General features: G+C 44.5%; 1 protein-coding gene across 8 annotated transcripts in view; it reads right to left on the minus strand.

The window, feature by feature from the left end:
* Window positions 1–1,607: 1,607 nt before the first annotated feature.
* Window positions 1,608–21,680, minus strand: part of atp2b2 (ATPase plasma membrane Ca2+ transporting 2) — a 165,208-nt gene continuing 145,135 nt past the window's right edge. For 3 of the 8 annotated variants that reach the window (XM_071336932.1, XM_071336934.1, XM_071336935.1), the window contains 8 exons: window positions 20,229–20,420; window positions 17,088–17,301; window positions 16,380–16,591; window positions 15,379–15,486; window positions 13,777–13,962; window positions 10,917–11,073; window positions 10,154–10,202; window positions 5,451–5,589 (listed from right to left, as the gene is read on the minus strand). In XM_071336932.1, the coding sequence (XP_071193033.1) occupies window positions 10,195–10,202; window positions 10,917–11,073; window positions 13,777–13,962; window positions 15,379–15,486; window positions 16,380–16,591; window positions 17,088–17,301; window positions 20,229–20,420 (1,077 nt within the window). In that variant the 3' untranslated portion in view covers window positions 5,451–5,589; window positions 10,154–10,194. Of the gene's footprint in view, window positions 5,590–10,153; window positions 10,203–10,916; window positions 11,074–13,776; window positions 13,963–15,378; window positions 15,487–16,379; window positions 16,592–17,087; window positions 17,302–20,228; window positions 20,421–21,680 lie in introns of all 8 variants that reach the window. The other 5 variants (XM_071336928.1, XM_071336929.1, XM_071336930.1 and 2 more) reach the window with 3 other exon arrangements.

Genomic DNA, 21,680 nt, shown 5'->3' on the forward strand with positions numbered 1-21,680 from the left:
TGTGGTAGAACACTTTAGCAAATAGAGTTTCTGTGGTAGAACACTTTAGCAAATAGAGTTTCTGTGGTAGAACACTTTAGCAAGTAGAGTTTCTGTGGTAGAACACTTTAGCAAGTAGAGTTTCTGTGGTAGAACACTTTAGCAAATAGAGTTTCTGTGGTAGAACACTTTAGCAAGTAGAGTTTCTGAGGTAGAACACTTTAGCAAATAGAGTTTCTGTGGTAGAACACTTTAGCAAGTAGAGTTTCTGTGGTAGAACACTTTAGCAAGTAGAGTTTCTGTGGTAGAACACTTTAGCAAATAGAGTTTCTGTGGTAGAACACTTTAGCAAGTAGAGTTTCTGTGGTAGAACACTTTAGCAAGTAGAGTTTCTGTGGTAGAACACTTTAGTAAATAGAGTTTCTGTGGTAGAACACTTTAGCAAGTAGAGTTTCTGTGGTAGAACACTTTAGCAAGTAGAGTTTCTGTGGTAGAACACTTTAGCAAGTAGAGTATTCTTCTCAGGTATGTAATCAGATAATATTATGTTGATATTCTTCTCAGGTATGTAATCAGATAATATTATGTTGATATTCTTCTCAGGTATGTAATCAGATAATATTATGTTGATATTCTCCTCAGGTATGTAATCAGATAATTTTATGTTGATATTCTCCTCAGGTATGTAATCAGATAATATCATGTTAATATTCTCCTCAGGTATGTAATCAGATAATATTAGTGTGTCAAATGTCCTATTAAACACCCCCATCTGGTGGCCATTGAGGGAACAACACAACACATCATTGGAATGACATGGTCTAATCCAATAGGGAGCTACTGTCCTACAGTACTTTCCCCATCTGACAATTGACTATGTCCGTGACGTCAGCTGAATAAACCTGTTCAGTTCCAGCCCAACTAGATGCCCAGGCGTTGCATTGCATTGCATTGTTATTAGCTCTCGGCCATTTTAACTCTATTGCAGTCCAATAAAACCCTGCGTTTAAATCAATTCATCATAAATAACCATATACTTATGTATTATTGATATTTTTAACCGAAGATATTATTAAGGGTTAAAAATATATAAGATCAGCTACAATTGAATGTTATTACAGTGTTTCAATCTAATACAGTGTTACACTAGTTTGATATTTTGCTAAGCAAACATGCTCTTTACTCGCTACAGCTGCAAGCAAAGAAAACCAAAGATCACACAGACACTTTCGCCGCTGATCTTGGGTAAAGGTAGCATTTTCCCCACTAATAGTTAAGGTGAGGATTGGGGAGGGAAAGCTGGTCCATTGATTTGCATCTAGGGGAAACTTCACCCCGGAGTAAGGAAATCAAAGATCACACAGAGACCCTATCGGGTCATAGAACCAATCAGCACACAGACTCCACACGACACGGGTCACAACACCATTCTGAGAACCAATCAGCACACAGACTCCACACGACACGGGTCATAACACCATTCTGAGAACCAATCACCACACAGACTCCACACGACACGGGTCATAACACCAATCTGAGAACCAATCACCACACAGACTTCACACGACACGGGTCATAACACCATTCTGAGAACCAATCAGCACACAGACTCCACACGACACGGGTCATAACACCATTCTGAGTTCATGCTGCTCTAGAAATTTATTTAGTGTTTTTTTTCATTGTTAATTTCTTTTTCACTTGCGCTTGCTCCTGTCTTGGGAGTCGTGGTAACGGACAGTCAAGCAGCAACAAGAGTCACAGTTCGTATAAGGTTCGTCAAGCTAGAAAATAATTTACATCACATGTTTTTTTTACTGACTTTTGAGACCACAAACATGGGGGGGGAGGGGTTACAATCAGAAAGCATGACTTTTTTGCATAGTATTAAATGAACAAAGACATTGAGTTCTTTATTTACAATTATTGTATAGATAAAACAATTCATAAAAACAAGATGTAGGATGCCGGGGGAACACTTATTTATCATTTATACCCATTAAATCGGCTAGAAATGCCACATTTCACCGTTGGCATTTTCACGTTTTCTTTGTTCCACTAAAAAACTGCATGCTGCTAAGTAAAATATAGAGACGCAGGTGATATATTGCAAGAAGTGTCCTCATTATTACGATCGTTATTATTTATAATATTAGTTGGATGTGTTTAGTGAAGCGTGTATGATGAGGTCTGAGCCCGTATTCAGAGTACGACTGCTGGTCTAGGATCAGGTCCCGTCCCCCCTTTTTCTATAATAATCTGATCCTAGATCAGATCTCCTACTATGATAAACTTTATGAATACAGGGCCTGGTGGTCTGGTTGAGGCTCAGGGCCCATATTCACAAAGTGTCTCAGAACAGGAGTTGTAATCTAGTATGTGAATCATTATGAATACGAGAGAGGGAGGGGGGGGGGGGGGGTGACTGATCCAAAGACCTGAGTTGCTTTGTGAATACGGGCCCTGATCGGTAATGAATTCTACTATAGAGGAATTGCGTAGAGTGCAAGCAGAGTTTAGTAAAGTACAGCCCACTAGCCTGGACGGTTGGACCGTCGTATGTATGTCCTCTTAGAATACATTACTCTATGTACATGGAATGGTCTACCGATCACTGTTGCATTCCCTTAAAGCGGAACGTACAGCTTAAACGTACAGATGTGATGTTAAAAAAAAATTATGTTGGCCGAAGTTCTTTTGATGTAAAAAAATAAATAAATAAAAAGGTTTTACCCGAAAGAGAAAAAAAAATTACAAAAAATTCAAGCGGTTTTAAAAGCAAGTGCAGAAGTCAAGAGAGACCATTTCTGAATGAAAATAGAGCTGTTTCAACAACAACAACAACGGTCCTTAGCTTGTTCAACAGGCCTGAGCTAAGGGTTGAAAGCTTGTGGGCGCCCTCTCCTTGATCTGACGGCAGAACTGGTTTAATAAAAGAGAAATCAGGGTCAACGTATAATTACCACAGGATTCGTTTAGAATAGAACAATTGGGATTGGTTCAACTTGCATATTGAGCATATTACATCACGCTTTTTCAATGTCTCCAATTGGTTGTAGGAATATTACAATAATACGAGAATGTGCGCTATGCTATGAATGCCTCTGTGTCTTTTGATATGTAGTAAGTTAAGTGTGCCTTCTTCCTTTTGTAATCTCCCACATCCTTTTATAAAGCACAATAAATAGTTCTAACAACTACGTGAATAGTGTTGAGATGCTAGAGTTGACTTGGTGAAGGCAGGGAAGACAAGCTTGATTAAAACACCACAGAAACACATTCTAAAAGCACAACACAGAGGGATTTCATTCATATCCTGGTAGTGAGGAAATGTCTTTTCTTCTTCGTTTGTTTGTTGTTGGAAAAAGAGTCAAAGCGTCATTACATTTTTTTTTTTTTGTCGTTCAAAATGTTAATAGCTTTGGAAAAAATAAGCCGTGTTGGTTTTTTTTCTTATTATTTTTTAAAAAGGAAAACATAAAAATCAATAAAATAATAAAACAATCAATCAACACATTATATCACAAGATTTTCAACACAACTTTTAGATTTTTCTATACAGATAAGCCAAATATACCTTAGTTTGCAATTTCTAATATAAATCCATCGCAGCCTTTGATGGTCACACAAAATTAAATGTAAAAATCCTTAAAACTAGCAGTTTTTATATAGAAGACATGTCCGTTATAGAAGGCCTGTTCGGCCTCTCAGCTCAGAGTAAGTCTCAATTTAAGTTAAATTTCAAGCTTTGAACGAAAAATAAGAAAAATAAGAAAAATTGTTAATTAAAGAAATAAAACCTTTAGTCTTATTAACATCTCTGTTTGCAAACAAAGAGTTCAGAGTTCATCCCAACAATCATATAATACTAACATTAATTATACAGCCCATAATATTTTGGTTTTCTTTTGTTATCCTCTAAAAATATCTACAGTATTTGATAGCAGGCAAGTCCAGTACACTGTATATTATAAACACCAACGAGGAGAACTCAAAACAACTCGAGTTTTCCTGAATGGTTTGGAACCCTACAAAATTAACCAGGAAGTTTCTACAGGTTTTGTAAACAAATGACATTCTCTTAAGGACATAAATAAGTTAAAGTAGTAAGAGCCATTGAAGCAGAAACAAGGCAACATGCCAACAAATAAAGATAAACTCTGTGTATATATATAAAACTCTGTGTGTATATATATATATATACATTCACGAGTTTATTATAAGTTTAAGAAATGCTATTTATTTATGGGCTCCTCTTTTCCAATCTACTGCTTGTTGACCTACGACCTTGATACACGTCTCATGTATAAACCAAAATACATTTTTACAGTTAGAGCACATGCCACACAGAGAGAACTCACAGACCAACGATCGGATAAAGCTGCCTTAAAGATCCCCTTCTCACCCACCCAATCAAATTAAAAAACAATTTAAATAAAACATTGGATAATGTACATTCATGCAGGAGCAATAATAATGTTTTAATTTCATCTATTATCAATACAGTCTTTGTTAATGTGAGGACGGAGTGAGGAGCGGCTTGTTGTTTATGTTGTTTTTCCACTTTCTGGTCCTCCTCTTCACTGCTGCTAGAGACATGGTTCAGTCAGTCAGTCAGTCAGTAGCGCGCACACACACACACACACACACACACACACACACACACACACACACACACACACACACACACACACACATACACACACACATATGCACGCACGCACCACACACACACACGCACGCACGCACGCACCACACACACACACATGCACGCACACACACACACACACACACACACACACACACACACACACACACACACACACACACACACACACACACACGCACACACACACACGTCATGTGTGTTGGCTTTGTTGTGCTTTCTGATTGTATGTGTGGTATGATGTTTTCTCCAAGTACAGGAGGAGAGAGCAGGAGACAGACTGAGGCTAGAGGAAGGTCTCCAAACTGCAGACAAAGGAGGTATCCAAGAGACTGAAAGACAGAAGTCTCCAAACTGCAGTGTGGGAGCCACCAGGCTGCAGTAGAGATCTCCACCAGGCCTCAAGAGAACAGTCTCTATATTGCAGTAGAGAAAGGTCTCCAAGTGGCAGTGAAGGAGGTCTCCAGATTGCTGACGGAGGTCTCCACTAGCCAGGCTGTCAGAAGATGCTGTTAGAGGTCTCCAAGGCTGCAGTGGGATGGTGTCTCCAAGGCTGCAGTGGGATGGTGTCTCCAAGGCTGCAGATGAGGTCTTCACCAGCCAGCTGCAGGCCACTAGAGGGAGGTCTCCAGACTGTGCAGTGGGCTGGATGGGCTGGAGGATGCAGCTGACTTACTGGTGGTGTCGACGGTGAGGTTGATGCCGCTATCAACGGCATTGTTGTTCTTGTTGGGGGACTGGGGCTGGCTGCCTGCCTGGGACTGGGGGATCATCCTCAACGCAGGGTCCTCTTCCAGATCCGTGTCGTCTATCAGGGGGATGTGGGGCGTGGTGTCTTCTATCCTAAACTCTGGGTGGGTCATGAAGTTATGGATGGACGGTCTAGAGTCGGGTTTTTCCAAGCCTTCGTAGAGGGAGCTACGGAATGCGTTCACGACGCGAATCTGTGGTGGGGAGGGAGAGAATAGAGGAGAGAGAGAAGAGGGGGGAGGGAGAGAAGAGGGGAGAGAGAGAAGAGGGGGGAGGGAGAGAAGAGGGGGGAGGGAGTAAACACAGGAGAGCAAATAAGAACCGTCAGGAAGGATTGCCTCTGGGAGGGAGAAGGGGGGAGGGAGGAGGGGGGAGGCAGAGAATCCTCTGAGATTGAGAGATGGTCAGATAAAGACCGAGAGGGTTAGGGAGGAGGAGGAGGAAGAGGAAACTGCAGTCTGTGGTCTGCTTTCACAGTACAGTATAATACAGTGAAGTACAGTATAATACGGTACAGTACAATATGGTACACAACTCACTCATCTGACGCGCACCTAAACAGAAGGTCATAGGCAAAACACAAGATAAAGGGAACAGTCATATGTATAAACCAAAACCCAATGAGTGATATACCTATAGAGATAAGACACGTTATACCTATAGAGATAAGACACGTTATACCTATAGAGACAAGATACAATATACCTATAGAGATAAGACACAATATACCTATAGAGACAAGATACAAGATACCTATAGAGATAAGACACGTTATACCTATAGAGATAAGACATGTTATACCTACAGAGATAAGACACGTTATACCTATAGAGACAAGATACAATATACCTATAGAGATAAGTCACGTTATACCTATAGAGATAAGACATGTTATACCTACAGAGATAAGACACGTTATACCTATAGAGACAAGATACAATATACCTATAGAGATAAGTCACGTTATACCTATAGAGATAAGACATGTTATACCTACAGAGATAAGACACGTTATACCTATAGAGATGAGTCACGTTATACATATAGAGATAAGACATGTTATACCTATAGAGATACGACACGTTATACCTATAGAGATGAGTCACGTTATACCTATAGAGATAAGACATGTTATACCTATAGAGATACGACACGTTATACCTATAGAGATGAGTCACGTTATACCTATAGAGATAAGACATGTTATACCTATAGAGATAAGATACTTTATACATAAGTCGCATTATGCATATAGAGATAAGACATGATATACCTATAGAGATAAGACACGATATACCCATAGAGATAAGACACGTTATACCTATAGAGATAAGACACTATACACCTGTAGAGATAAGACACATTATACCTATAGAGATAAGACACTATATACCTATAGAGATAAGACACTATATATCTATAGAGTTAAGAAACGATATACCTATTGAGATAAGACACGATATACCTATAGAGATAAGACACGCTATACCCATAGAGATAAGACATGTTATACCTATAGAGATAAGACACAATATACCTATAGAGATAAGACACAATATACCTATAGATATACGACACATTATACCTATAGAGATAAGACACAATATACCTATAGAGATACGATGCGTTATACCTACAGAGATAAGACAAGATATACCATATGACACGATATACCTACAGAGATAAGACACTATATACCCGTAGAGATAAGACACGTTATTCCTGTAGAGATAAGACACATTATACCTATAGAGATAAGACACGATCCAATGTGCGATCCACCTATGTAGAGGTAAGTCACGTTAATAAAGAAATGATCCAATGTGCGATATACCTGTGTAGAGGTAAGTCACGTTAATAAAGGAATGATCCAAATTGTGATACACCTGTAGAGGTAAGTCACGTTAATAAAGGAATGATCCAAATTGTGATACACCTGTAGAGGTAAGTCACGTTAATAAAGAAATGATCCAAATTGTGATACACCTGTAGAGGTAAGTCACGTTAATAAAGAAATTATCCAAATTGTGATACACCTGTAGAGGTAAGTCACGTTAATAAAGAACTGCACACAGAAATACAAATGATGCAAGTTGCAGACGTCTGGAGGTCAGTAATGGTAGGAGGAAAAGGTTATACATCAGATCCATTGTAGGAGGTTGGAAGAGAGACGGACCATACAAGGACACGGAGTGATGGGTAGGACATCCACAGTGACTGTGAATGGATGAAATGTGGACATAGTTGGGACATAGATGGACATAAAGGAGGAATGTCCAGGTTTTTAGGAGGAGATATGAGGAGACGGGAGTGGGGGATGCTGGGAAAGGATCACAGTCAGTGGCAAAACAACACAATGGAAGCCGACCAGACCACAAGCTTCAACAGCCAACCAAAACCAACTCAGACAACCAACATAACAACGTGAAACATGCAACAGGGACGACGCGGTGATGAGCAGAAGACAGGCACACAGACACCTAGCTGTACAACACAGCAGAGGTCTGCTTCTCTGAACTCAACTCCATGCACGTCTGAGCAAACAGTCAAGTATAGGCCCCAAACTACTGCTTGTTTTGTTCCTGTTGTTTTTTTTAATGATTTTTATTGGGAGAAAAATACAAAATAAAAGCATTATGTTATAGTACCATTGTTGATGTGTAACACACGTACAATGTATTAATTACATAAATGGATTTAATTTCAAATGTATTTTTCTAAATTATTTTGTAACTATGTTTTGCTTTTTTAAAATGTCTATTTCATTTTCACTGGTTATTTTATAGGTGCATCAAATTAGCGATTCTGAATTGTTAGTATTGAATTCAAAATACATTCACCGGCACAGTTTATTAGGTACACCACCCCGGTCACGAAAAATATATCACTCCTATAGTCAGGTGGCTATATAAAGCAAACAGGCATCCAGACATTCAGTTACTGTATGATTGAACGTTAGAACGGGCCAAAACGAGTGACATAAGTGACTGAGCGTGGTATCCTGCAAGCTAACAGGTCGGACCACAAAAGGACATGACGGCGCAGTCCAACAGTCGTGTGTAGAACGACATCTCTGAACACACAACTCGTCGATCCCTGTTACTGATTGGCTATTGCAGCAGACGACCACACCGGGTTCCACTCCTATCAGCTAAGAACAGGAAGCAGCGGCTCCAGTGGCCACGACATCACCAACACTGGACAACTGAGGCGTGGAAAAACATAGTCTGGAACATGACAGGGAGTTCAGTTTACTAGAGTGTCCTGGGCAGTTCCCCAGACCTGGTCAGTTCCCCAGACCTGGTCAGTCCTCCAGACCTGGTCAGTCCTCCAGACCTGGTCAGTCCCCCAGACCTGGTCAGTCCTCCAGACCTGGTCAGTCCCCCAGACCTGGTCAGTCCTCCAGACCTGGTCAGTCCCCCAGACCTGGTCAGTCCCCCCCAGACCTGGTCAGTCCTCCAGACCTGGTCAGTCCCCCCCAGACCTGGTCAGTCCCCCAGACCTGGTCAGTTCCCCAGACCTGGTCAGTCCCCCAGACCTGGTCAGTCCCCCAGACCAGGTCAGTCCTCCAGACCTGGTCAGTCCCCCCCAGACCTGGTCAGTCCCCCCCAGACCTGGTCAGTCCCCCAGACCTGGTCAGTCCCCCAGACCTGGTCAGTCCCCCAGACCTGGTCCATCCCCCAGACTTCAACCCTATAGAGCATAATGGGATGATATGGAACGGGCAGCATGAATGTACCACCATACAATCTGCAGCAACTGTGTGATGCCATCGCGTCAGCATGGACCAACATCCCTGTGGAACGTTTCTGACACCTTGTAGAATACCCCGAAGAATTAAGGCTGTTCTGGAGGCAAAGCGGGGGTCCAACCCGGTACTAGATGGGTGTACCTAATAAACTGGCCAGTGAGTGTAAATGCTTCATGACATCTACTACAATCCCTTTCGATTTGGATGTCTATTATGCTAACCATAACTTTTAAGAGGAACCACTGACGTATGAAAAGTAAATTAGATGTGAGGGGAATTATTTTCCATGTTTAACGATAGAATTATGAAACGCTTTAAACATTCTTGAAAAAAAGTACGTGTTTCTCAGCTGCTGTTTTTATGAAATGGTTATAGTTTCATCTACGTCTTACCAGACCAATATTGTCAGAACTAACATTTTTAGGATTGACTGAGTACTCTGGGTACTCTTAATTAATCTTCTGGATTTTTGGCCTCAAAAGGAGGTAAAGTGGCAAAAAAAAACGAAACGGTCAAAGAAATCGGACCGTTCTCAATGAGCGATGAGAAAGATACACACCGTGGCAACAGTCAGTCATATCAGCATTACGGACAGTACACAAACTCAGATCAAACCAAACAGCGTGAAGCCACGAGACGGGATGGCACACTGGCTACAGGCCCTCTGAGGTACATAAAGATGACAGAACAGAGGTGACAGGACCATGAGAGCGACTGGACACAGAAAGAGAGAGCGAGAGAGGCGATTCTCTGCCTCCTACTTCCGTCTTGTCTTCTCAGCTGTAACGAGAAGAGAAAACCAGGATCCAGTTTCCCCCCTGTAAATAATGGATGATACCATTGGCTGAAACAGCACAGTAAGAAATGATACCATTGGCTGAAACAGCACAGTAAGAAATGATACCATTGGCTTATACTTGAATGTTTACCCAGCCCGGTGAGTTTTTTTTTTTGTGGTTGAATTCGTTTTAACATCAAAGTTTGTCAAACAATGGACGAAAACTCACAACCTGAAATTCACGACGTGGGCGGTAGCCTCATTCCACTCTTAGCACTCTGGGAAAACAAAGACATGTAACAATGAGACAATAACTCTCTTGGGGGGAGCCACAGAGATGAACAGAACATGTCAAGAAGTGTAAAAGAAAATGAAGAATAGAAAAGAAAGTAGTCTAGAGAAACTGTCTTCAGAGATGCCACCCGTTAAACAATCAACCAGCTGTCATTTATCAACCAGTTAGCTAGAGTTACCTTAAACCAATACAGATCTGGCAACCTGACTAGTGGAAACGAATTACTAGTAGTAATGAATTACTACACAGATGTTAGAATCTCTGGAATGTATAATGTATTGATTAAACAGAAACCTTTAGAGTTTATCCAGGCTACATGACCTGACCAGAACCATTCAGAGTTTGTCCCTTTTAGGTCCCGTGGTCAGAAGAAAAAAAAAAGACCCAAATTATATCTAGGGTTGCAAAAACAATGGTAAGTTTTCCAAATCCTGATTGGAGGAATCTTCCAACCAGGATATCAGCGAAACCTGGGAATTTGGGGAAAGTTTTGTAATGTGATTTTTTTTAATTAATTTTTTACAAACTTAAGTTGAATACACTGATTGTACTGTAAGTCATTCAGGAGAAAGCAAAGCCTCTCCTAACTAAATGACTCAACTGTAATGTACAACGTAACTGTAAAGGGATACTTCTAGGGTATTTGGGAGACTGGGAGACATCCCTGAAGTAGCAGAAGCAGAGGACAGTGACTCACGCCCAGTGGGAGAGGTAGGAGAAAGGGCATTGGACAAGGACACGTGACTGGGACTAGAAACATGGGTTACATCCTGGTTCTGACTGGTGGTGGAGGACTGTCTCCGCAGCTGGCCCTGATAGGAGCTGCCGCTCTTGAACGTGTTCACCACATCGATCTGGAGGAGGAGAACACAAGACAGGCCGCTCACACAGACAGGTCAGACAGACAGGTCAGACAGACAGGTCAGACAGACAGGTCAGACAGTTTGACTAGGGCAGCACAGCACTCCCAGGGAACCTGCCGCTCTGACAGGTAGTTTTAGTGTATCACAGTGATAACGGTACTGGCTCAGAGTAATGGGCTTTGATCAGATGAAACTGAGGTGATGCCAACGCAGTGTAGCGCCAATGTTTGACAGACAGGACATGGTAGTAGGACAGACGGACAGACTAGGCCATGACAAAGCGCATCCCCTGGTCTTAGCCATGGGGAACCCGTCTCTCTGACATGTACGTGATTGAGACCTCTTAGGGGGTCACAAAGATCCTTAAATATCACAGTGATAACGGTACTGGCTCAGAGTAATGGGCTTTAATCAGATAAACAGACAGGCCATGGTAGTAGGACAGACATGATAGACGGCTAGGCTGGGATAGGAGGATCACCCACCCTGAGAACATTGTGTTTCTGATATATAGGTACCTACGACCTTATCACAGTGAAGGTACTGGCCCAGAGTCATGGAGTCGCGAGCAGATTGGAGGGTTCAAACCCTCCAGACGTCAGTGTCCGGGAAGACAGTCTGCTGCGGTCCTGGAGGAGCTTCAGCTGTGGCTCTTCAGTTGGTTCGACAGTAGGTTTTAACTTCAACCCAGGAACCGGGTCGGAGTTAAAACCTCTTTATTTGTACTATTTTATACATTGTGTAATAATAGTGAAGAAGTCTGTCCTACTACCTGTCTGTAATGATGGACTGTTGTTTCTCTTTGCTTATTTGAGCTGTTCCCACTATAATATGATCTTGGTATTTTATCAAATAGGGCTATCTATTGTAAACCACCCCTACCTTGTCACAACACAACTGATAGGGTCAAACGCATTAAGACATTCCACAAATTAACTTTTAACAAGGCACACCTGTTAATTGAAATGCATTCCAGGTGACTACCTCATGAAGCTGGTTGAGAGAATTCCATGAGTGTGCAAAGGTGTCATCAAGGCAAAGGGTGGCTGCTTTGAAGAATCTCAAATCTCAAATATATTTTGATTTGTTTAACACTTTTTTGGTTACTACATGATTCCTTGTGTGTTATTTCATAGTTTTGATGTCTGCACTGTTATTCTTAAAATGTAGAAAATAGTCAAAATAAATAAAAAACCCTTGAATGAGTAGTAGAAGTGTCCAAACTTTTGACTGGTACTGTATATGCAGACGGAATAATAAAGGTCCCACTACGGATCCTTGGGGTACTTCTCATTTAGATACAGTGGACAGACTGTACACGTACTGAGCACGTCCTGTACATCCTTTATGTAAAGTGTCTAAAGCCCAGGGTTACTGCAACAAATACAACTATCTACAAGATAAACATTGCAGTTCCTAATACTGATCCAAAAGATACTCCTATATTACTACTATTACTATAGCACACATTTTAATGACGTTCAAGTAACTGCAATATCATCATGCAAACTCACAGTGTAGTCGGTCCATGGAATTTCATGACAATAGTATTTTCTCAATGTACTCTGTACATTTTATTTTAGAGTGTTCTCGGTCTGTCCCCTCCCATAGATTGTCATCGGTCCCACCCCTCCCATAGCTTGTCATCGGTCTGTCCCCTCCCATAGATTGTCATTGGTCCCACCCCTCCCATAGCTTGTCATCGGTCTGTCCCCTCCCATAGCTTGTCATCGGTCCCACCCCTCCCATAGCTTGTCATCGGTCTGTCCCCTCCCATAGATTGTCATCGGTCTGTCCCCTCCCATAGCTTGTCATCGGTCTGTCCCCTCCCATAGCTTGTCATCGGTCTGTCCCCTCCCATAGCTTGTCATCGGTCCCACCCCTCCCATAGCTTGTCATCGGTCTGTCCCCTCCCATAGATTGTCATCGGTCTGTCCCCTCCCATAGCTTGTCATCGGTCTGTCCCCTCCCATAGCTTGTCATCGGTCTGTCCCCTCCCATAGCTTGTCATCGGTCTGTCCCCTCCCATAGATTGTCATCGGTCTGTCCCCTCCCATAGATTGTCATCGGTCTGTCCCCTCCCATAGCTGGTCATCGGTCTGTCCCCTCCCATAGCTGGTCATCGGTCTGTCCCCTCCCATAGCTTGTCATCGGTCTGTCCCCTCCCATAGCTTGTCATCGGTCTGTCCCCTCCCATAGCTTGTGATCGGTCTGTCCCCTCCAATAGCATGTCATCGGTCTGTCCCCTCCCATAGCTTGTCATCTGTCTGTCCCCTCCCATAGCTTGTCATCGGTCTGTCCCCTCCAATAGCTTGTCATCGGTCTGTCCCCTCCCATAGCTTGTCATCGGTCTGTCCCCTCCCATAGCTTGTCATCGGTCTGTCCCCTCCCATAGCTTGTCATCGGTCTGGCCCCTCCCATAGATTGTCATCGGTCTGTCCCCTCCCATATATTGTCATCGGTCTGTCCCCTCCCATAGCTTGTCATCGGTCTGTCCCCTCCCATAGCGTGTCATTGGTCTGTCCGCTCCAATAGATTGTTATCGGTCTGTCCCCTCCCATAGATTGTCATCGGTCTGTCCCCTCCCATAGCTGGTCATCGGTCTGTCCCCTCCCATAGCTGGTCATCGGTCTGTCCCCTCCCATAGCTGGTCATCGGTCTGTCCCCTCCCACAGCTTGTCATTGGTTCCTCACCTGAGTCTGAATGCGGTTGAGCCCCCTGAACCAGAGGACCTGTCCGCGTCGCAGCTCTCTCTCCGCGTGGTCGATCTCCTCATTGTCCTCGTTCATGTCCTCGTCCCCAGGCATTTCGTTCTTCTTGGTCAGTTGACCCGCCCCTCGCAAGAACCGCAGCTTGCTGTTAGGGATGGTGGCGATCACCTAGGGGGGAAACAAAGGGAGGGGGAGGCACAAGGAGTGGGAGGCACAGGGAGGGGGAAACAAAGGGAGGGGGAGGCACAGGGAGGGGGAAACAAAGGGAGGGGGAGGCACAAGGAGGGGGAGGCTCCGGGAGGGGGAAACAAAGGGAGGGGGGGGCACAGGGAGGGGGAAACAAAGGGAGGGGGAGGCACAGGGAGGGGGAAACAAAGGGAGGGGGAGGCACAGGGAGGGGGAAACAAAGGGAGGGGGAGGCACAGGGAGGGGGAAACAAAGGGAGGGGGAGGCACAGGGAGGGGGAGGCACAGGGAGGGGGAAACAAAGGGAGGGGGAGGCACAGGGAGGGGGAAACAAAGGGAGGGGGAGGCACAGGGAGGGGGAGACACAGGGAGAAGGGAGGCACAGGGAGGGGGAAACAAAGGGAGGGGGAGGCACAGGGAGGGGGAAACAAAGGGAGAGGGGGACATGATTCTCTCCCAAACAGAGGTGGAAATGTGAGTTGATTCTTCACGTTTCTTTTTTAGAAGGAACTGAAAGAACTCAGCGATATAAGAATACATAATATGTTCAGGTTTCTTTAATAAAAGCATAATACAATTTGTAAGTTTTTGTTTTAAGAGTATGTAGAGGTATGTCAAGGTACTGTATGTCAAGGTGTGTTATAGGCATGTCAATGTATGTCAAGGTATGTTTATAGGCATGTCAAAGTATGTTTATAGGCATGTCAACGTATGTCAAGGTGCGTCAAGGTATGTACAGGTATGTTTACCTGTCCCCAGACCAACTCTCCTAGACCCAGGTATGTAAAGGTATGTTTACCTGTCCCCAGACCAACTCTCCTAGACCCAGGTATGTAAAGGTGTGTTTACCTGTCCCCAGACCAACTCTCCTAGACCCAGGTATGTAAAGGTGTGTTTACCTGTCCCCAGACCAACTCTCCTAGACCCAGGTATGTAAAGGTGTGTTTACCTGTCCCCAGACCAACTCTCCTAGACCCAGGTATGTAAAGGTGTGTTTACCTGTCCCCAGACCAACTCTCCTAGACCCAGGTATGTAAAGGTGTGTTTACCTGTCCCCAGACCAACTCTCCTAGACCCAGGTATGTAAAGGTGTGTTTACCTGTCCCCAGACCAACTCTCCTAGACCCAGGTATGTAAAGGTATGTTTACCTGTCCCCAGACCAACTCTCCTAGACCCAGGTATGTAAAGGTGTGTTTACCTGTCCCCAGACCAACTCTCCTAGACCCAGGTATGTAAAGGTGTGTTTACCTGTCCCCAGACCAACTCTCCTAGACCCAGGTATGTAAAGGTGTGTTTACCTGTCCCCAGACCAACTCTCCTAGACCCAGGTATGTAAAGGTGTGTTTACCTGTCCCCAGACCAACTCTCCTAGACCCAGGTATGTAAAGGTGTGTTTACCTGTCCCCAGACCAACTCTCCTAGACCCAGGAAGGTGCACCATCCCCACTTTTCCAAATCCAGAGGAGTACAACTGAACGGCTTCCCTCCAAACTGCACGATCACAATCTGTAAACACACAGATAGGAACCTGTAATATGTAATATATATGAAACGATACCTCACAACGTACACCCATCCTACCTGGATTGGCGAAGGTTCCTACCTGGAATGGCGAAGGATTCTACCTGGATGGTAAAGGTTCCTACCTGGATGGTAAAGGTTCCTACCTGAATGGTAAAGGTTCCTACCTGGATGGTAAAGGTTCCTTCCTGGATGGTAAAGGTTCCTACCTGGATGGTAAAGGTTCCTACCTGGATGGTAAAGGTTCCTACCTGGATGGTAAAGGTTCCTTCCTGGATGGTAAAGGTTCCTACCTGGATGGTAAAGGTTCCTACCTGGATGGTAAAGGTTCCTACCTGGATGGTAAAGGTTCCTACCTGGATGGTAAAGGTTCCTACCTGGATGGTAAAGGTTCCTACCTGGATAGCAAAGGTTCCTACCTGGATGGCAAAGGTTGCTACCTGGATGGTAAAGGTTCCTTCCTGGATGGTAAAGGTTCCTACCTGGATGGTAAAGGTTCCTACCTGGATGGTAAAGGTTCCTACCTGGATGGTAAAGGTTCCTACCTGGATGGTAAAGGTTCCTACCTGGATGGTAAAGGTTCATTCCTGGATGGCAAAGGTTCCTTCCTGGATGGTATAGGTTCCTACCTGGATGGCAAAGGTTCCTACCTGGATGGTATAGGTTCTTCCTGGATGGTATAGGTTCCTACCTGGATGGCAAAGGTTCCTACCTGGATGGCAAAGGTTCCTACCTGGATGGTAAAGGTTTCTACCTGGATGGTAAAGGTTCTTCCTGGATGGTATAGGTTCCTACCTGGATGGCAAAGGTTCCTACCTGGATGGTATAGGTTCTTCCTGGATGGTATAGGTTCCTACCTGGATGGCAAAGGTTCCTACCTGGATGGCGAATGTTCCAAAGACGATGGAACAGAAGATGGGGTTCCTGAATATTCCGTCAAAGACGTTCCTCTCTCCGTGGATCTTCCTGGCGTTGATCTCGTTGAAAAGCTGCATGAGGACGAAGGTGTTGAAAATGATGGTGTAGTGTTCTGACGGAGGGGAGTGGAGCGGAGCGTGACGACCACTGTCTATGTCAAAGATCTGCTCACCTGAGAGAGAGAGAGAGAGAGACAGAGACAGAGACAGAGAGAGAGAGAGAGAGAGAGAGAGAGAGAGAGAGAGAGAGAGAGAGAGAGAGAGAGAGAGAGAGCGAGGGAGAGATATCATCTTGTTGATGTCAAAGAACTCCTCACCTATCACTCCCATTGATTTGGAGCTAGAGGTGGCTAAAGATAGCTGACGTTTGTAGTGTCTGTTTAAAGAAAACTGAACCACGTATTACAGTTTCTCATAACTCATAGACTAGTTTTACGGAGAGGAACCATCTAACATCAAGTTGTAAAATCCTGAACTTCCCCTTTAAAAAAACCAAGGTGTTTTCCAACAACAATGCTAGCCAGGAGGACAGTACACTTTAATGACGTACCGACTGTTCTAACGGCCAAGGGTGGTCTAGCAGTCTGAGACGATATTTCAGCTATCTTGCCTCTCTTTATCCAATAAACAACAAATAGGAGAGGACTTTAAAAAGAAAGGATCCCTTACCGACGAACAGCAGGGAGAAGATGATGACCAGCTGGTAGATGCCGTGTCCCAGGATGTTCTTGGTCATGGTGCTGGAGATCAGCGGTTTGTTGCGGCCGTACGGCTTCCTCTTCAGCAGGGCCTCGGTGGGGGGCTCGGTCGCCAGGGCCAGGGACGCAAAGGTGTCCATTATCAAGTTCACCCACAGCATCTGGACCGCCTTCAGGGGAGAATCCTACAGGAACATACAGAGTGGTTAACATTAGAGACTACAGATCAACATCTGGACTGCCTTCAGGGGAGAATCCTACAGGAACACACAGGGTTATTAAAGGCTGGGAGAATCCTACAGGAACACACAGGGTTATTAAAGGCTGGGAGAATCCTACAGGAACACACAGGGTTATTAAAGGCTGGGAGAATCCTACAGGAACACACAGGGTTATTAAAGGCTGGGAGAATCCTACAGGATCACACAGGGTTATTAAAGGCTGGGAGAATCCTACAGGAACACACAGGGTTATTAAAGGCTGGGAGAATCCTACAGGAACACACAGGGTTATTAAAGGCTGGGAGAATCCTACAGGAACACACAGGGTTATTAAAGGCTGGGAGAATCCTACAGGAACACACAGGGTTATTAAAGGCTGGGAGAATCCTACAGGAACACACAGGGTTATTAAAGGCTGGGAGAATCCTACAGGAACAAACAGGGTTATTAAAGGCTGGGATAATCCTACAGGATCACACAGGGTTATTAAAGGCTGGGATAACCCTACAGAAACACACAGGGTTCTTAAAGGCTGGGAGAATCCTCTGAATAATATCACTTTAACTCCAACCCTGTTCCTGGAGAGAGACCCTGTTCCTGGAGAGAGACCCTCCTGTAGGTTTTAACTCCAACCCTGTTCCTGGAGGATAGCTAGGCGATAGCCCTCCTGTAGGTTTTAACTCCAACCCTGTTCCTGGAGAGACACCCTCCTGTAGGTTTTAACTCCAACCCTGTTCCTGGAGAGATACCCTCCTGTAGGTTTTAACTCCAACCCTGTTCCTGGAGAGATACCCTCCTGTAGGTTTTAACTCCAACCCTGTTCCTGGAGAGATGCCCTCCTGTAGGTTTTAACTCAAAACCTGTTCCTGGAGAGCTACCCTCCTGTAGGTTTTAACTCCAACCCTGTTCCTGAAGAGATACCCTCCTGTAGTTTTTAACTCCAACCCTGTTCCTGGAGAGCTACCCTCCTGTAGGTTTTAACTCCAACCCTGTTCCTGGAGAGATACCCTCCTGTAGGTTTTAACTCAAGCATTTCGCTACACTCGCATTAACATCTGCTAACCATGTGTATGTGACAAATAAAATTTGATTTGAACTCCAACCCTGTTCCTGGAGATACCCTCCTGTAGGTTTTAACTCCAACTCTGTTCCTGGAGAGATACCCTCCTGTAGGTTTTAACTCCAACTCTGTTACTGGAGAGATACCCTCCTGTACGTATTAACTCCAACTCTGTTCCTGGAGAGATGCCCTCCTGTAGGTTTTAACTCCAACTCTGTTCCTGGAGAGATGCCCTCCTGTAGGTTTTAACTCCAACTCTGTTCCTGGAGAGATGCCCTCCTGTAGGTATTAACTCCAACTCTGTTCCTGGAGAGATACCCTCCTGTAGGTTTTAACTCCAACTCTGTTCCTGGAGAGATGCCCTCCTGTAGGTATTAACTCCAACTCTGTTCCTGGAGAGATGCCCTCCTGTAGGTTTTAACTCCAACTCTGTTCCTGGAGAGATACCCTCCTGTAGGTTTTAACTCCAACCCTGTTCCTGGAGAGATACCCTCCTGTAGGTTTTAACTCCAACTCTGTTCCTGGAGATACCCTCCTGTAGGTTTTAACTCCAACTCTGTTCCTGGAGAGATACCCTCCTGTAGGTTTTAACTCCAACCCTGTTCCTGGAGAGATACCCTCCTGTAGGTTTTCACTCCAACCCTGTTCCTGGAGAGATACCCTCCTGTAGGTTTTAACTCCAACTCTGTTCCTGGAGAGATACCCTCCTGTAGGTTTTAACTCCAACCCTGTTCCTGGAGATACCCTCCTGTAGGTTTTAACTCCAACTCTGTTCCTGGAGAGATACCCTCCTGTAGGTTTTAACTCCAACTCTGTTCCTGGAGAGATACCCTCCTGTAGGTTTTAACTCCAACCCTGTTCCTGGAGAGATACCCTCCTGTAGGTTTTAACTCCAACCCTGTTCCTGGAGAGATACCCTCCTGTAGGTTTTAACTCCAACCCGGTTCCTGGTGAGATACCCTCCTGTAGGTTTTAACTCCAACTCTGTTCCTGGAGAGATACCCTCCTGTAGGTTTTAACTCTGCTGGAGATCAGCCGTCACTGATCACCCTCACTGCTGATTCTGGCCCTAAATCCCCTAGCTATCCCCTAGCTATCGCCTAGCTATCGCCTAGCTATCCCCTAGCTATCCCCTAGCTATCGCCTAGCTATCCCCTAGCTGTCACCTAGCTATCCCCTAGCTATCGCCTAGCTATCCCCTAGCTATCTCCTAGCTATCGCCTAGCTATCCCCTAGCTATCGCCTAGCTATCCCCTAGCTGTCGCCTAGCTATCGCAATAACATACATTACAGTAAAGGCGTCAAAATAGCAAATGAGATACGTAAGATATCAGTGAGGCTGAAACTCACACCAAGATACATGTTTGACACACCGATTATTCTTTAACCTTTATTTAATTAGGCAAGTCAGTTAATTAAGAACAAATTATTTTTTTCAATGACGGCCTAGGAACAGTGGGTTAGCTAGCTAGCTATAATGCTAGCTAGCTATAATGCTACATCTGTCATAGTAGTTGTAGCTAGCTGTAATGCTACATCTGCCTTGCTCAGGGGCAGAACGACAGATTTTTACCTTGTCAGCTCGGGGATTCGATCTTGCAACCTTTCGGTTTCAAGTCCAACACTCTAACCACTAGGCTTCCTGCCGCCACATTCTTACATGTGTTTGTGTGTGTGTTTGTTACCTGTGTGATGCAGGCCCCAGTGAAGGCCACTATGACAGCCACCACGTTGACAGTCAGCTGTGTGTTTGTTACCTGTGTGATGCAGGCCCCAGTGAAGGCCACTATGACAGCCACCACGTTGACAGTGAGCTGTGTGTGTTTGTTACCTGTGTGATGCAGGCCCCAGTGAAGGCCACTATGACAGCCACCACGTTGACAGTCAGCTGGAACTGGAGGAACTTGGAGATGCTGTCGTAGACGTTCCTCCCCCACATCACAGCCTTCACTATGCTACTGAAGTTATCGTCCGTTAATATGATGTCAGACGCCTCCTTGGCCACGTCTGTACCGGCTATACCCTGCAGAGAGAAGAGGTATGGTTTAATACCGGCTGTACCCTGGAGAGAGAAAAGAGGTATGGTTTAATACCGGCTGTACCCTGCAGAGAGAGAAGAGGTATGGTTTAATACCGGCTGTACCCTGGAGAGAAAAGAGGTATGGTTTAATACCGGCTATACCCTGGAGAGAAAAGAGGTATGGTTTAATACCGGCTGTACCCTGCAGAGAGAAGAGGTATGGTTTAATACCGGCTGTACCCTGGAGAGAGAAGAGGTATGGTTTAATACCGGCTGTACCCTGGAGAGAGAAGAGGTATGGTTTAATACCGGCTGTACCCTGGAGAGAGAAGAGGTATGGTTTAATAACGGCTGTACCCTGGAGAGAGAAGAGGTATGGTTTAATACCGGCTATACCCTGCAGAGAGAGAAGAGGTATGGTTTAATACCGGCTATACCCTGCAGAGAGAGAAGAGGTATGGTTTAATACCAGCTATACCCTGCAGAGAGAGAAGAGGTATGGTTTAATACCGGCTGTACCGTGCAGAGAGAAGAGGTATGGTTTAATACCGGCTGTACCCTGGAGAGAGAAGAGGTATTGTTTAATACCGGCTGTACCCTGGAGAGAGAAGAGGTATGGTTTAATACCGGCTGTACCGTGGAGAGAGAAGAGGTATGGTTTAATACCGGCTGTACCGTGGAGAGAGAAGAGGTATGGTTTAATACCGGCTGTACCCTGGAGAGAGAAGAGGTATGGTTTAATACCGGCTGTACCCTGCAGAGAGAAGAGGTATGGTTTAATACCGGCTGTACCCTGCAGAGAGAAGAGGTATGGTTTAATACCGGCTGTACCCTGCAGAGAGAGAAGAGGTATGGTTTAATACCGGCTGTACCCTGCAGAGAGAGAAGAGGTATGGTTTAATAGATGTGCTACTGGTTTTAACATTTTTTATATATTTGTATTTTTGTCATGTAGTAGAATCTATTTATTTTGTGCATCCATGTAGAAAAGGAACACTTTGTAGATGCAAAGCAATCAGACGTTGAAGTGTTATTACCTCATCCCATTTCTCTTGTTAAATCTCTCACCTCGTATCATTTGAACTTGTTACTGCAGTGGGCTAAATCAGGTTCACACAGAGTGTTTCTTGGTAGTCTTAAACAAATCTACTTTGAAACAAAAAGTATACACCTCACACACATGGTTATGGGCTTAAAAAAAAGAGAAGACACCTGTACCATGTCAACTGAGAGACAACCCTGGCGTTGCAGATTGTGAGTATG

This window comes from Salvelinus alpinus, chromosome 12, assembly GCF_045679555.1.
Source record: "Salvelinus alpinus chromosome 12, SLU_Salpinus.1, whole genome shotgun sequence".
In the NCBI taxonomy this organism is placed as follows: domain Eukaryota; kingdom Metazoa; phylum Chordata; class Actinopteri; order Salmoniformes; family Salmonidae; genus Salvelinus; species Salvelinus alpinus.